We start from the raw sequence: 15,146 nt of genomic DNA on the forward strand, positions 1-15,146 counted from the left end.
CAACTGAAAATTCTACAAGGTTCTGACATTATTAGAAAAATATATTCATTTTGATCCAACGTTTATTTTATTTTCTTCTTAGTTTCCTTTGTTTATAACTGTTAGGAGCAACTGAAATATATTTCCTAAAAAACAAAGAAACAAGATTTCTTTTTTTTGGTAACTGTTATAAGCCACCGAAATTTAATTTCCTTCATCACCAATGACTATCACATGGCTGTGGAAAAATAATTTTTTAAAATAGAGCAAATAGACTATAAATATTTTTATTTTCTCATGTAATATAGAATTTGGCAAATAATTTTTTTTTGAAATAGTATTTACATATAGATATTACGCAGTTAAATCTATTTGAAATGCTATCACCATATGTAAATACTATTTCAAATAAAAGAAATTAATTTTAATCAAAAGAAATACTTCATTTGCCAAATTCTGTATCACATAAGAAGATCAAAATATTTGTTAAATAATCATCGAATACAATGAACAATTAGTCTATTTACTATTTCAAAAATCTATTTCGGCGAGCAAAAATCTTCTTCCATTATTTATAAACTAGTCGCAAACGTAGTTCCAACAAATAATTCTTATATGCCACGAGTCTGTCTGTTTTTCGTTTTCATTTCAAAAACTGACTGTATTCGCCGACATAACCGATTATCAAGGAAGCGGGCTCTGGTTCGCTTACCTGAAGCTGGCTGTCTTTTTCCAAAAGTTGCTTACGGAATTTCTGATTGGCCAGGGTGGCCTCCTTCAGCCGTTCCTCCAACTCGCTCATGCTCGAGTCTCGCCTTGTCTTCGACATCGGCCTTAGGGTGGCTCTCATACGTTTGTCAATCGCTCCCTGCGGGTTTCTTCGCAGTTCAATCAGCTGCCATAGGAAACAGGCCCTCTTAAGCATAACAGTGTCGCGTGAACGGGAACGACGCGCACGGAATTCGAACGATAGTGTCTACCTTCGGCACAAAAACCAGGCACAGCGTGGCCGTGCTACAGAATATTATAAACACCGACAGCATTACGAACATGGCGTCCTGCTTGTCGGCCAGCACGAAGCTGATCGCTGCTCCGGTTACGCACATGATCACCACGTTGTACACGCTCATCCCGACGTATTTGCTGTCGTTCAACGCGGGGATGCTGACGTGTCGCGTTTCCCACGCGAGGAAGGCGCCGAATATCTGTAACACGGGAACTTTGAAACGATTACACGGCACGAGACACGCCACGCCCGATCCTCCGCAATGCCATAATGTCGATCCAGGCTTAGATCAGTCTTTACACCGCGAGAAATGATTTTTCAGTCGGTTCGATAAGTTCGCGCTGGTTTGTTTTCGATTTCACTACCCTGTTCGATAATTTCGTAATAGTTTCGTCTCGCACGTCGATCGATAGCTTCTCTGATTAAGAAAGTGATCAATTTACGACATTAAATTCATGATTAAATTCGTGGCAAAGTGATTAATTGTTTGGACGTTGTGGGGTGCCGAGTTGACAAGAATTAATTTACGATTAAATTTGAGATAAAGTGATTGATTTTTTTTTGGAAATTGTGGGGAATCGAGTTAACAAGAATTAATTTCCGATTAAATTCGTGATAAAGTGACTAATTTTTTGGAAATTCGAGTTAACGAGAGTCGAGTTAACAAGAACTAATTTACGATTAAATTCGTAACGAAGTGATTGATTTTCTGGAAATTGTGGGGAATCGAATTACCAAGAATTAATTTGCGATTAAATTCGTGATAAAGTGATTAATTTTTTGGAAATTCGAGTTAACGAGAGTCGAGTTAACAAGAACTAATTTACGATTAAATTCGTAACGAAGTGATTGATTTTCTGGAATCTATGGGGTATCGAGTTAACAAGAACGAATTTGCGATTGAATTCGTAACGAAGTAATTAATTTTTTGAAAATTATGTAGCATCGAATGAACAGGAACGAAATCACGATTAAATTCGCAACGAAACGATCAACTTCTCTGACATCATACAGCATCGAATTAACAATAACGAACTTACAAATTAAATTGAGCCAACAAAGTGACCAACTTTTCGAAAACGATACAGCATCGAATTAACAAGAACGAACTCAACGATTAAATCCACAACAAAATAATGAACTTTTCGAAAGCCGCATACCCGTCGAGAGTTAACGAGATCAAACATTTACGATTTAATCGTTCGTCGAGAAAATTGCTCCCGCGTTTTACGAAAAATTCATCGCTTTGTTGCTCGCGCGTAACGAATAAATTAAACAATCACGGCAATTGTTGCTCGTTGGATATAATCGAAATTAAAAGCGCCGCGGAACCAATGAACCGACCGATCGCGACTATGTTAAACAACGGCCGGTATATCTGTTCGCGTGGATCGACGGATCGTTTTTAGAAAGGTTCGAGTAGGCTGACGAACGTGTCCTCGGCAAAGCAGGAAGCGTGGACAGGGTGCGTGGAAGTCCGAAGCTTAATCACTATTATTACGCACCATTAAGAGACCCTTGTACGCGTATATGCCCCCTAGGTAAAAGGTCATCCGGTTGCTCTGGCAGTACTCGTTTTCCGGTATTATGATTATGTCCTCGCTGGAGGGATGAGGCTGCAAGAAAAGGACCAGGTGTGCGTTCATTCTCGGCGAACCGAACGGATCGCGGGTCGATTCGCGGCGGATCGTCGATCGGTACGTACGTAGGGCTCCATTTGTTTGGTCTCCCTGTAAAACGGGTCCGCGACCTGCCACGTCGTCATAATCCCCAGATCGATGACCAGCAATATGCCGACAAGCATAAATAACTGGTAATCCTTTATCACCTAAACGATCGAAACGATGCACATCGCGACTATTCGAGAGAAGACCGGGGCGTTGTGGACGCGACGACGAACAGTGGTCCGGGAATTAGCTTTCCGTCGCTTAACACGTTCGCGGGCGTGAATGCTGCAGCATTGATTTCCATTGTCGCGCAAAATTTCACGAATGCTGCAACATTCGAATTCATAAGCCTAGTTATCGCGTATTCAATTCTTCATGTCCTAAAGTTATTATACAGGAGGGAAATGGGAGGTTCCTGAGGTGATTTGGAGAAACTTTTTCCTTTGCGAAAATGCAATCCGAGGCTTCGTTTACGAGTTATTAACGAAAAACGTTGTCCAATGAAAGGCGAGCTCGATTGACGCGGGGCGGTCCAGCCGACGAGTGGACGGGGCCCAGTTCCGCCGATTGGCTCGGCCGTCTAGCGTTAGGCGAGCTCTCGCCTCTCATTGGTCAGCGTTTTTTGTTAATAACTCGTAAACGAAGCAGCGGATTGCATTTTCGCTAAGGAAAAAGTTGCTTCAAATGACCTCAGGAACCTCTCATTTCTCGTTTGTACAATAATTTTGGGACAACCTGTATATAGCGTTTATTTTTTGATATTGTTATTACAACTGTGTCGATTGGAATTTTTCTTTGTTTTTAATAATTGCTCTAATGGAACGAGATCATTCTCCTTCGTTTCGATTTTGAAGTCATAAATAATATTCATTTCCGGGCTGTTTATTTCGAAAATGGCCTAAGTCCGTTTATTTAAAAAAAGGAAAAGAACAGATATTTGAGGATTTTGCGTTTTAATAAATTTAGAAATATTGGTAACTGATAACACATGGTAGCATAATGTTTTTGTATTCCCAAGGGTTGTTTGTGTTCTAGGGGCTTCGCTGAGACGAAATTATACATGACATAGAAATGCAAATATCGAAACAGCTAGCTCGATGTTTTTGGAAAATAGACTTGGGGCGCTTTCAAAATAAACCGCTCATTTAGTAGATTATGTGTGAAAACTTTCATGTGTCCGACACGTTATTATACTACAAGGGGTTGATTTAATAGTTCGACACTATTTTTACCGATATTTTGTATTATGGAATTCAGCGAATTAATCTTGCGATGATCGAGAGGAGTGAGTCGCATAAAAAATATAGAAAGTAGGAAATAATTTTCATAGCGATTACTTTTGGAAATTATTATGTACTTTAATGCAACGATTTAACCCTATTTTTACCGATACAATTTACCGAATTAATCTTAGAGAAGCGATTACATAGAGAACATAAAATAATTTTTAGCAAAACTTATTCAAAGATGTCCATTTAACCCTTTGGTAAAAGTAGTGTTAAATAGAAATTATTATAAGAAATTACTGTCTTTCGACACCCCCCCCCCCCGCCCTCGATAGAAATAGCGTTAACACTAAAACTAAATCACCTGTTTTGCAGCTCATTTAAATCTTTCGTGTCCGCGAACGTGTTAAATAATTGAAACATACTAACCAACAAAAATGACAAAAGTATTTGATCTTGATTTACACAAAATCGATGCCATTGTCGAGTCATTATTTCTCATTCTACAATCAGATAACAGATAAAATATTCGTTGCACGAAGAAATGTTTCAGATAGAAGTTGCACGGTTAACAAATAGGGGAGGGGGCATGTACTGTAAATTCTCCCTAATTGAAGTAAATTCCCTCTCAGCTTGTAAACAAAACTGAACAATTTGGCAAGCGGAGATACGATTATTTTATACTTGTATATAAATAATAAAACAATAAAAACGAGCCACGAGATTCGAACAATCGCACACCCTCTCCCCAAATTGTCCATTCTCGTTTGCAAGCTTCGTTCCGAGCGTCAATTAGGGAGAATTTACTGCAGCAATATCGACTTCACATTATTTCGCCTTTTAATCAAGATACGAGGGCCACCTTCAATTCTCTAAATGGAACGGTCTCCATTTCTCCTCGAGTTCGGACAAAGCATTGAACGTCGCCTAAAAAGTATTACCAGATAAAAGTAACCAGATAAAAATAAGTAGATAAAAATAAAATATATAAAAGAAACAGCGAAATAATTCCAATTCGCATTATCCGCTTGCCGGACCACTGCGCCACGTTGCTTGGAACGAACGTTACTCGCCTTCTTGTTGAGCTTGACGTCGGTGAAGATCGAGTGCACCCGCCATGTTTTCGAGAACATGGAGCCGAAGGCCAACGAGAAACCAGCCATTAGTAGCCACGCTCTCGCGGTGCAAATATAGGGGAATGCCGTTACGCTGGACAGCTGCGAATCTAACCCAAGGAAAATTACACTGCTGTAGGTCAGCATGCATCCGACGATAATGAGGTTGTTTAAATGCGGCGATGACATTTTTATGTATCTGAAACGTTGAAGATGGTCGGTCGTGAGCAGAGGCACGGAGAAAGACGGCGGTTCGCGGTACGGGCGCGCTGACGTGACGGAGGAGGCAACAACAACGACAACGGGAATACGCGGGGACTTTTCGCGTTTCATCGCGTCGAAATGCGATTCGCGTCGTGAACCAAGGGGACAATTCCGGGGGCCTCGTTTCCCATGAACAGTCGAAAGCGAGACCGCGATCCCGCCTCTCTCTCTCTCACACTCGTATAATCACCTTTGATTTCTGTATCGGATGTTGATGGCTAGAAAAATGGCCGCCATGACTATGCCGACGCTGGCCGCCGAGGCGAGCACCGCATAGATCGTGATGTTCACGGTCGAGTGCTCGATCATGTGGAGCGTACGATCTTTCGGCGGTGATCGACCCCTCCAGACCAACGGCTGACCCCGGGTCAGGTCCAGGACGCCGGTCACGCCGTCGTACTCGCCGACTTTTACCTCGTTCCCGCCTGCAACAACGCCGCGTGTACGGATACGGGGCGATCGGGGATGTCGCCGCTCGGCTCGTCTACTCACTTTGAAACTGCTTCAACAGAATGTACGCTTTCCTCTCATTGTCGTAGAAACGCACCGGCCCCTGAAACGAAACGCGCGTGACTCGTCGCTCGGTGACTCGGTCTTTCTCGTCGAGCTGAAGATCGGCCAAATTTGGCTGACGATAACTCCGCGAGAAATTATCGCAGCATGATGAGTTTTCTTTTAAATTATAGCTTGGAATCTCTACTTTCAGACAGATTTACTGGATTTTATGTTTCGTGCATCCTCGCCGTTGTACCGTTTTAAATGGGAGACCATGTTTGCAGGGGTTGAAAAAGTGCTAAAGTGCAGAGGTTACTTCAACATGTTGTAACTTCGCGGAAAAAAATCGCAGTCGGCTTTATCTTTTTTCTAATTAAAGAGAAAGGATTGGACTTCGTTCTCCTGTAAGTGGCGTCTCTGTAAAAAATTTTACGAAGTCCGCGCATTTCGTCGAACTTGGCCGGTTTCAATGTGACAGCAATTTTTTAACGTGGCGAACATGACTTTATATTTAAATGGATGCATCGGCGAGGGCGCGTCGAACTTGAATACTAGAAACGCTGTTTCAAAGTAGAAGTTTTAAGCTTTAATTTGAAAAAAGAGTCATCATTCTACGATCACGTTTCGCGAAGTTATCGTCAGTCGAATTTGGCTAATTTTCGTAATTTTCTCGAGCGGTATACAGGGTGGGTGAAATTAATCGTGGCGCAACCGGGCGGGGGATGATTCTACATGAGAAGATATAAGTCGAGAAGAAAGAGCAACGTTTTTTGCGCGCTACACTGCCGAAATCTGTGCCATCGTCTCGCGGACGGGCACCAGATTCAGCGGCGAACGCGTCGCAAACGGCACCCCAAGATTCCCCGAAACGAGAACCGACAGACCGAAAGAGATTCGCGCGTCGATGCATTAACGCGTGTCCGTGATTACGGTTAAACGGAGAATCGCCTCTGAAAAGTGTTCGAAACTGCGCGAATTAATGTCGCGTCTGGGAAAAGCGTGATCGAACCGCGTGGAGAATTTTGCCGGACGTTTTTCAGCGGAGCGCCTGTGCAAGCGGGCTCGGATCGCTCGAATCGTCGGCCGAGCGTAAACTTCCATTTATTTTAATGCTCTCGAATCGGAAGGTCGCGCATCGATCGGGTAGTCGCTATCCGGCTCGGACTGTTAGGTGGCCGAATTTCAGGCCGAACGGTTCCCGATTGTTTCGAATTAAATACCGTCGCCTTTTCCCCGTCCGGAGAGAGAGATTAAGGCAGAAGTGCCTAATATGGAACGCTTTTCGCTTTTATCATCGATATTATTAAAACATCAGTGTTGTCGTTCGAATATTTATACGACTGTTTGATCGACGTTCGACGCGAATCAAATATAAAACGAGTAAAATGGTAAAGCGTCGATTATTAAATTAATTATTATCGGTACAATTAGTATCACTATAAGACACTATATAATCAATAGTAATGATATTAATACTAATAATTAATTAATTATCGAGTATTAAGGTACGTGGAAATATAATGGAACACCGTTCTCTTGCAATCTCCCCGAGCTCCACGTTCCATGTCCCTAATTTGGAACGACTATTTGAAAGGTCCGTTCAATATTGGGGACATTGAGTATATGAAACGCGGTTACCAAGTGTTCCATAAATCGGGACAATGTAAAATTGAAGTAGGAATATGTTCACCGTACGTTCCTGCTTCGAAACACCTGATATTCGAATAAACATTTTTCTACCACAGCTTTCTCTTCTGCGGCACAGTATTTGCGCGAGTGAATTTCTAAAAAATAATGTTCAAAAATGTGGTCTGGAACGTTTATATTCTCTTTAATATAAATTAATAATAATATAAATTATTTAATTTAAATTTTAATATAAATAACAAATATAAATACAATATTAAATACATAATAATAAATTAATAAATATAATATTAATATTTCTATCTTATTATTCGTGCCACTGTTTCGAGAAGGGGATGCGATCGTTCGGTGTTTCATAACAGGTACCATTACCTTAAGCATATTAGTGCTCACAGCTAATCGTTGCGAACAATGCTCGCGCGATAAAGAAGAATGTCCAGGAATAACGAAAGAATTTTTCTATCCGCTTCCGTATGCTCTATCTAGTTTTTATCCTATTATTCGTGCTGCTGTTTCAAGATGGGATCACGATCGACCGGTGTTCCATAGCAGGTACTATCACGTTAAGCCGCCTGTTTTCGCGGTGCTCACCGTGACTCCCTCGAAGCTGGTGTTCCTGAGGGCCTCGAGGAACAGCTTCTCCCAGAGCGCGTCCCTGTATCTGAAATCCGATATGGTCTGATTCCGGCGATAGTGCCTTATCCTGCGCGCCACGTGCTGTATAGCCAGTGCGACCGCCCATATACCGTCGTACGTGTAACCGTGGAACCTCGAGTACTCGGTGCCCCGTCTAGAGTCGTACTCGACCCGATATTGATCCGGCGTCTGGAAAACATTCGAACCGGAAGCGTAAAGAATTTTCCGAACGACCGGCCGGCTTCGCCTCGCCGTCCGGATGTTGTCACGGCGGGAGCGGGAACGGAGGACAATGATAGAAGAACAAGAGGGAAGACGGGATGAAAGACGGAGAAGAAGATGTACAGGATGACGGAAAAACAGACAGGAAGACGGGAAAGCAAGCGGGAAGGCGGGAAAACAAACAGGTAGATGGAAAGGGAGAAATATAAAAGGACAGAAAAGTAGACAGGAAGACGGAAAAGAAGAAATAGAAAAGGACAAAAAACAGACAGGAAGACAGAAAAATAGACAGGAAGAAAGAAAAGAAACGGGAAGGCAGGAAAACAAACAGGTAGACAGAAATGGAGAAATGCAAAAGGAGACACAAAAAACAGACAGGAAGAGAGAAAAGAAGAAACACTAGAAGACAGAAAAGTTGACAGAAAGAATGAAAAGCAAATAGGAAGGCAGGAAAACGAACAGGTAGACAGGAAAGGAGAAATACAAAAGTGAACAAGAAAACAGACAGGAAGACAGAAAAATAGACAGGAAAAAAGAAAAGCGAACAGGAAGACAAGAAAACAAACAGGTAGACAGAAAAGGAGAAATACAAAAGAGAACAAAACAGCAGACACGAAGGCGGAGAAGAAGAAATAGAGGAAGACAGAAAAACAGACAGGAAGTCAGAATAGAGGAGATACAGAGGCCAAGAAGCAGACATAAAGAAGGTGAGGAAGACAGAAGAAAAACTGCAGAAAGACAGAGAAGCAAACAGGAAGACAGGAAGACAGAATAGAAGAAATACAGAAAGGCCAACAAGCAGACAGAAAGAAAGAGAGGAAGACAGAAGAAAAAATATAGAAAGACAAAAAAGCTGACAGTAAGAAGAAGAGGAAGACAGAAAAAAAGAAATACAAAAAGACAAGAAAAGACAGACAGCAAGAAAAGGAGGAAGACGGAAAAGAAAAAATACAAAAAGACAGAAAGGAAGAGGAAAAGACAGAAAGACAGATAGAATACAAAAAGTACAGAAAGACAGAAAAACGTACAGAAAGAATGAGAGGAGGACAGTGAAGAAGAAATACTGAAAGACAGACAAAAAGAAAGAAAGACAGGAAGACATAAAAAAGAGAAATACAGGAAGAAGGAAATTCGGAAAGAAAGAATTGCAGAAAGAAGGACAGAAGGGAAGAAGAAAAGAGCATCGGCCTTACGATGCCGGACACGGTGTACCGCTCTTCCGTGGTCAACGGCAGCAGATCGGTCAAAATGGCGCCGTGCAGGGCCTCGGACAACTCGGAGGGCGCGCAACCGCCGCCAGGACGCAGCCACCATTCCTCCGCGTACGTGCCCATGATCACCCATTGATATTTTCTGCCGAACATGCCGAATCTGGAAACGAGTTCGATCGGTCACGAGATCGTCCCATCCCTCCTCCGCCCCTCGCCGCCCCGGCATTATGACATTTCTATTCGGTGCCGCGCCATCTTCGTACCCGATCGAACCTTCGCGATTTCCAATTGAATCGCCTCCAATATCTCTGACCACGAAGGTTTCTCATATTTCGTGGAAATCGGCGACACGCGCCGCTGATTTTGAAAGCGAAAGAACCGCGCGCCGCGAAAGAATTCGGATTTTCGTTTGTTTCGCGCGTCCCGCGATCATGTTACAAGGTAACAACAATTCACTGCAGCGCGTGTAATGAACCGCGTGCCAATAAGCAGAATGGTGCAGGGAAATATTATAGTATTTTTACTTTTTTCCATGCACCGCGTCGGGACACGCGAACGCGACTCGCTGAAAATGTTGCTAAAAAAGACTCGTCGCCACGCGATTGAAACAATTACCATCGCCGAAACAATTTATTAAGGCAATTTCTAACCGTGCATTACGGGACTTTCGGAAATCACGAAATGATCGCCGGCAGATAAGGCGTTAATTGGTACGCAGTAAGCGTTCAATCGAATTCGCAGAGTCCGGCGCCGCCGGAAATTAAAATCACAGCTATTACCTGTGCGAACACAAATACGCGAGACATTTGAAAATAAGTAGGATCGTTCGTTCGTCCCGTTCGTTCATCGAATTCGCTGTTTTCGTTTGTCGCGAGTCAATGATAAGGATTTATTTTATCACTCTTTGAAGCCGGCGCGAGTCGAAAAACCATTCGAAACAAATGTTTCCTGTAATTAAACGAATTTGACAACGACGTGTACATTTTTGGAAGATCAAGCAATCTATAAAATACTTCGTCCAATAATGGGAAAGATATTTGGTTGAATGGCGGAGAAATATTTTTTAATATCCTCGAGTGCACTTGTTCCTGCATCGCTTTCTAAATCACCGGCACCCACGGCGTCTTTTTATTCGCTCGCACCTGTACGCCTCGCAGAATATCCGTCTGGCCCAGACCTCGTTGAAATTTCCTAGAATGATCCTAACGTCCTTCTCCTTGAGCTTCTCGAGCGCGCTGCTCACCTCGGTCGCGAAGCTCTGCGTCTCCACAACCTCCATTTTGCTGTCGTCCAAATCGGCGACCAATCGATTGTGCGCCTGCAAGAAGAGGAACCGATTACGGTGAATTCTCTCTAATCGATGCTCGGATTCTGCACAAAAGTGGACAATTTTTGGAAGGGGAGGTTAAATTATTATTCGAGTATTATTATATATATACTCGTTTTTATATCGCGTTGGCAAGAAAATAATTTCGGTTCGCATGTTTAGATAGAGTTACGTTTGTATTTGTCATTCTTTTGTTAAGGTTATAATTTTTTTGTTTGCAAATTGTGATTTTCAGATCAGTAGTTGATACTTTTAGATTACTATAGAAACAAATTCCGCGCAGTTTTGTTTACAACTGACAGTTTGATGTCAATTTGAACACGGAGTGCAAAAATGAACATTTTCGACGCGTTTTACTTTTTTATCTTCACAAAGGCGAAGCTTTTTAAATGGTAATATTAATTATTTTATTATATATAAATTTAATTTAATTTAATATATATATATATATATATATATATATATATATATATATATATTATATATTAATAATATAATATAATATAATATTAATAATAATATATTAATATATCAAATTTAATTTAATATATATAATTATTTTAAATTTCAGTAATATCGATAGCCTCGAATCGCACTTGAATGAGTTTTTTTTATAAGAACCAGAAGTTTTACGAGCGTCATGAAATTACCAGAAAGATGGCGAAAGGTCGTCGAACAGAACGGAAGATATTCGACCGATGAAAGTTCATGTTTGCATAGAAAAAATTGAGGTTTATTTCGCAACCGAAATACCGAAATTACTTTCTTGCCGACCACACTGTAAAAACGAGCTGCTTTCGCTTGGACGTTCGGATACGAAACGACGGCAAAGTTCCGTTGCAAAGCGGTCTCCCTGTTAGGGCTCGTTTTTATATCGCGTTGGCAAGAAAATAATTCCGGTTCGCACGTTTAGATAGAATTACGTATGTATCGTCATTCTTTTGTTGAGGTTATAATGTTTTTGTTTGCAAATTGTGATTCTCAGATCAGTAGTTGATTCTTTTAGGTTACTATAGAAACAAATTCCGCGCAGTTTTGATTACAACTGACAGTTTGATGTCAATTTTCGACTTGGAGTGCAAAAATGAACATTTTCGACGCGTTTTACTTTTCTATCTTCACAAAGGCGAAGTTTTTTGAATGGTAAAAATTTCAATATAATAACTATAGCCTCGAATCGCATTTGATGGAGCTTTTTTTCTGATAAGGACCATAATTTTTGTGAACGCGGGATCATAAAGTTGCCAGAAAGATGGCGAAAGGTCGCCGAACAGAACGGAAGATATTCGACCGATGAAAGTTCATGTTTGCATAGAAAAAATTGAGGTTTATTTCACGTCGAAATACCGAAATTAGTTTCTTGCCGACCACACTGTAAAAACGAGCTGCTTTCGCTTCGTGTTCGGATACGAAACAACGGCAAAGTTCCGTCGCAAAGCGGTCGCCCTGCTGGTTGATACTTGCAAGGGCGTAACGCGGCTCGTTCTGGTAGATGGTGCCGACCCTGGTCCAATTGAAATGGATCAGGAGCGCGACGCGAGGAGCGTTGAACGCGTTCTCGGATGGCACCACCCTGAAGAAGTTCGGAAAGCTGTTGCTCGTGAACATGGGGTGCGTGTCTGCGTAGCTGAGCTGCAACAGAGAAAGGATCGTTTCGGGCGGGTTTCCTTTGTCTAAACTCGGGACCGGGGAGACCTTTAAACTACGAGTTGGATGCTGCTTTTGATACGCTGCATGCGGGCGAAATGCGAGAGCTACAGTATTTTAGTAGCCGAGTAGTTGATTCGCGGGACACAAGAACTGCGCCAAACTAGACTGCGGATTTTTATGCAAAATTAAAATTTTTCCATGTTCGTTGTGGGAAACGCGAGACAAATTTCTTCACTTTTTTCATTATTTTATCAAGCTGCGTGTATTATAATTAGGTTCTCAAAGGCTTCTAATGTCTGTCCGGGTTTGTTTTCGATCCAGTTGTTTTCTCTTTTTTTTTTGTAAAAAATGCATAAAATGTACAGTCTGGTTATAAGCGAAACGTGAAAAGATTGAATTGTAACTATTCAAGTTTGTTTATAATGATTACCAGTGTGCAATATCATATGGTGCAACCATATTATATTAAGCAATCGTTGTACACGAAAATAACTATTATTAATTGTTCACAATTTCCTTTCGCCTATAATCGTTATTTGTAACTAAAATCTATTTCTATTCGTAAAATATAGGATATCAATTTGTATTAAAAATTGTTTAAATATGTCCCTCAACCTTTTCGGTAAAAACAGCATTAAAAATAGTATTAAATAATAGTTTTAAAATTGTAATATAATTCGTAATGTTAAAATTAAATTTGTGCGAAATCTTTTGCGTGTAGGGGTGCTTAAAAAAAAGACTTCCTATTTTCAAAAAGAAAAAGATTAAGGTTTCAATTATTAAGTTTCTTTATTAAGTTCTATTATTACTATTCTATTATACTATTTTTATTTCTCTGGTATTTCACGAACAATCAAAAAAATGATTATTCCTAGCCATCCGGACGATAATGTGTTAAAAATAATTATTTGTCTGTAACAATTACAAGAATAGCATTAAATAGAAATGATTAAACGGTGTGTTACGACACCATCGGTAGAAATAGTATTAATTAGAACTGACCAGAACATCATTGCGTTTTTTAGAATTTCTCCGCGCGAGCGATAATCAACGCCTTCCTAATCAAACTCTTTCCTATCTTATTCATTAAATAATCGATTTAGTCTCGGTGTGCTTACTTGCGTGAGACGCCAGTGTTTCGATGCTTTGGCTATGGGGTCGGTGACGTGGGTGCAGGCGGCTCCGAACAGCATCACCTTGTGGGGTCCGCTGTGCATCATGTCGAAGAACGCCTTGACCCCGACGGCCGCGTTGCACTGCAATCAAATCGAGGGGATCGTTACTCGCCGAGAAAGAACATCGTCGTCGCGGTGGAGAAAAAAAAAAAGAGAGGAACTGGAACGCGGCATCATCGAGGCGACGCGAACGAACCACCGTTGATCGCGTTTGTTTGTCACGCGCGTGGTCCCGGTTCGCGCCGAGCGGGGCGGCTACACACGTTCAATCTTCGAGCGGCCGCTCGCCCGCTTCCATTCAGTCCCATTTTCCGACGTGTTCCGCCCGTTGCTCTCTATTTTATTTTTATTTCCGTGGCGGCGCATAGCTGCCCGCATTTGCATAGTATGAACGTGCCCGCGTATATTTTACGGCGACGCGACGCGACGCGACGCCATGCGACGCGGCCCCGAGAAACGTCAGGAGCAGCCCGGGTAACAAATCCAGCGTGTCAAAGCGAGGCTTTGCGCTCCTCCATCGAGGACACTCGAAGACAAGCAGGTGCGGGACGGAGGGCGGGGTGCCACCGTGCAACCCCGGGCAGACGAACGTGTACAAACGGAGCGGTGGAAAGTTCAGAGCGCCGGGGGTTGCAAGCCCCGCGGTCCCGTTTACAGTTTCCATGGCGCACCTGCGAACGGAGGATTAGAGTCTGTTTCGGAAGATCGGGACCGACGTACAGCGAAACGTAGCAGCAGTTTCTTGGACGTCGTTCAAATTGGGGAAAATTGATCGCCGAAATTTTGTAGTTGAGTGGATTTTTAATTTGTGATCGCAGGGGGGGGGGAGAACGCGATGAAATGGAAGAAGGGAATTGAGAAGTAGAAAAATGAGTTGTTTGTAGGTCATAAATAATAGTAGTAGTAGTAGTAATAATAATAGTAGAACAGTAACAGAATCGATAATAGTGACAAATGGTGTATAAAGAATGAAGAATTAAAAATGGAGCATGAAAAGTGAAGACTGAAAAATGAAATATGGAGAATGAAGAGTGAAAAATGAAGAGTGGAAAATGGAGAATGAAAAATGAAAAATGAAATATGAAATATGAAAAAAGAAGAATGAAGAATGAAATATGAATAATGGAAAAATGAAAAACGAATATTGAGAAATGAAGAATGAAAATGGAAGAATGAAGAATGAAAATTGAAATTTAAAAAATGGAAAATGAAGTACGAAAAATGGAAAATGAAGAATGCAAAATGAAATAAGAAAAATGAAGATTGAGAAATGAAATATGAAATATGAAGACCGAAAAATGAAGACTGAAAAATGAAGACTGAGAAATGAAGAATGACAAATTAAGAATGGAAATTGAAATATGAAAAATGTAGACCAAAAAATGAAGAATTGAAAATGAAATATGAAAAATGGAAAAATGAAAAAGGAAGACTGAGAAATGAAGAATGAAAAATGAAAAATGGAAAAGGAAGACTGAGAAATGAAGAATGAAAAGTGAAGAATGGAGAATGAAATATGAAAAATG

General features: G+C 41.3%; 1 protein-coding gene across 1 annotated transcript in view; it reads right to left on the bottom strand.

The window, feature by feature from the left end:
* GABA-B-R2 (gamma-aminobutyric acid type B receptor subunit 2) overlaps positions 1 to 15,146 on the bottom strand; it is a 237,520-nt gene that overhangs the window by 11,041 nt on the left and 211,333 nt on the right. The window contains exons 3-14 of the mRNA XM_033473525.2: positions 13,564 to 13,701; positions 12,260 to 12,427; positions 10,611 to 10,786; positions 9,451 to 9,628; positions 7,991 to 8,224; positions 5,750 to 5,810; positions 5,448 to 5,682; positions 4,952 to 5,192; positions 2,691 to 2,813; positions 2,491 to 2,601; positions 960 to 1,184; positions 692 to 874 (exon numbers count right to left, since the gene is read on the bottom strand). Coding sequence (XP_033329416.1) covers positions 692 to 874; positions 960 to 1,184; positions 2,491 to 2,601; positions 2,691 to 2,813; positions 4,952 to 5,192; positions 5,448 to 5,682; positions 5,750 to 5,810; positions 7,991 to 8,224; positions 9,451 to 9,628; positions 10,611 to 10,786; positions 12,260 to 12,427; positions 13,564 to 13,701 — 2,073 coding nt within the window. The remainder of the gene's footprint in view (positions 1 to 691; positions 875 to 959; positions 1,185 to 2,490; positions 2,602 to 2,690; positions 2,814 to 4,951; positions 5,193 to 5,447; positions 5,683 to 5,749; positions 5,811 to 7,990; positions 8,225 to 9,450; positions 9,629 to 10,610; positions 10,787 to 12,259; positions 12,428 to 13,563; positions 13,702 to 15,146) is intronic.

This window comes from Megalopta genalis, chromosome 3 (genome assembly GCF_051020955.1).
Source record: "Megalopta genalis isolate 19385.01 chromosome 3, iyMegGena1_principal, whole genome shotgun sequence".
NCBI classification, from domain to species: Eukaryota; Metazoa; Arthropoda; class Insecta; order Hymenoptera; family Halictidae; genus Megalopta; species Megalopta genalis.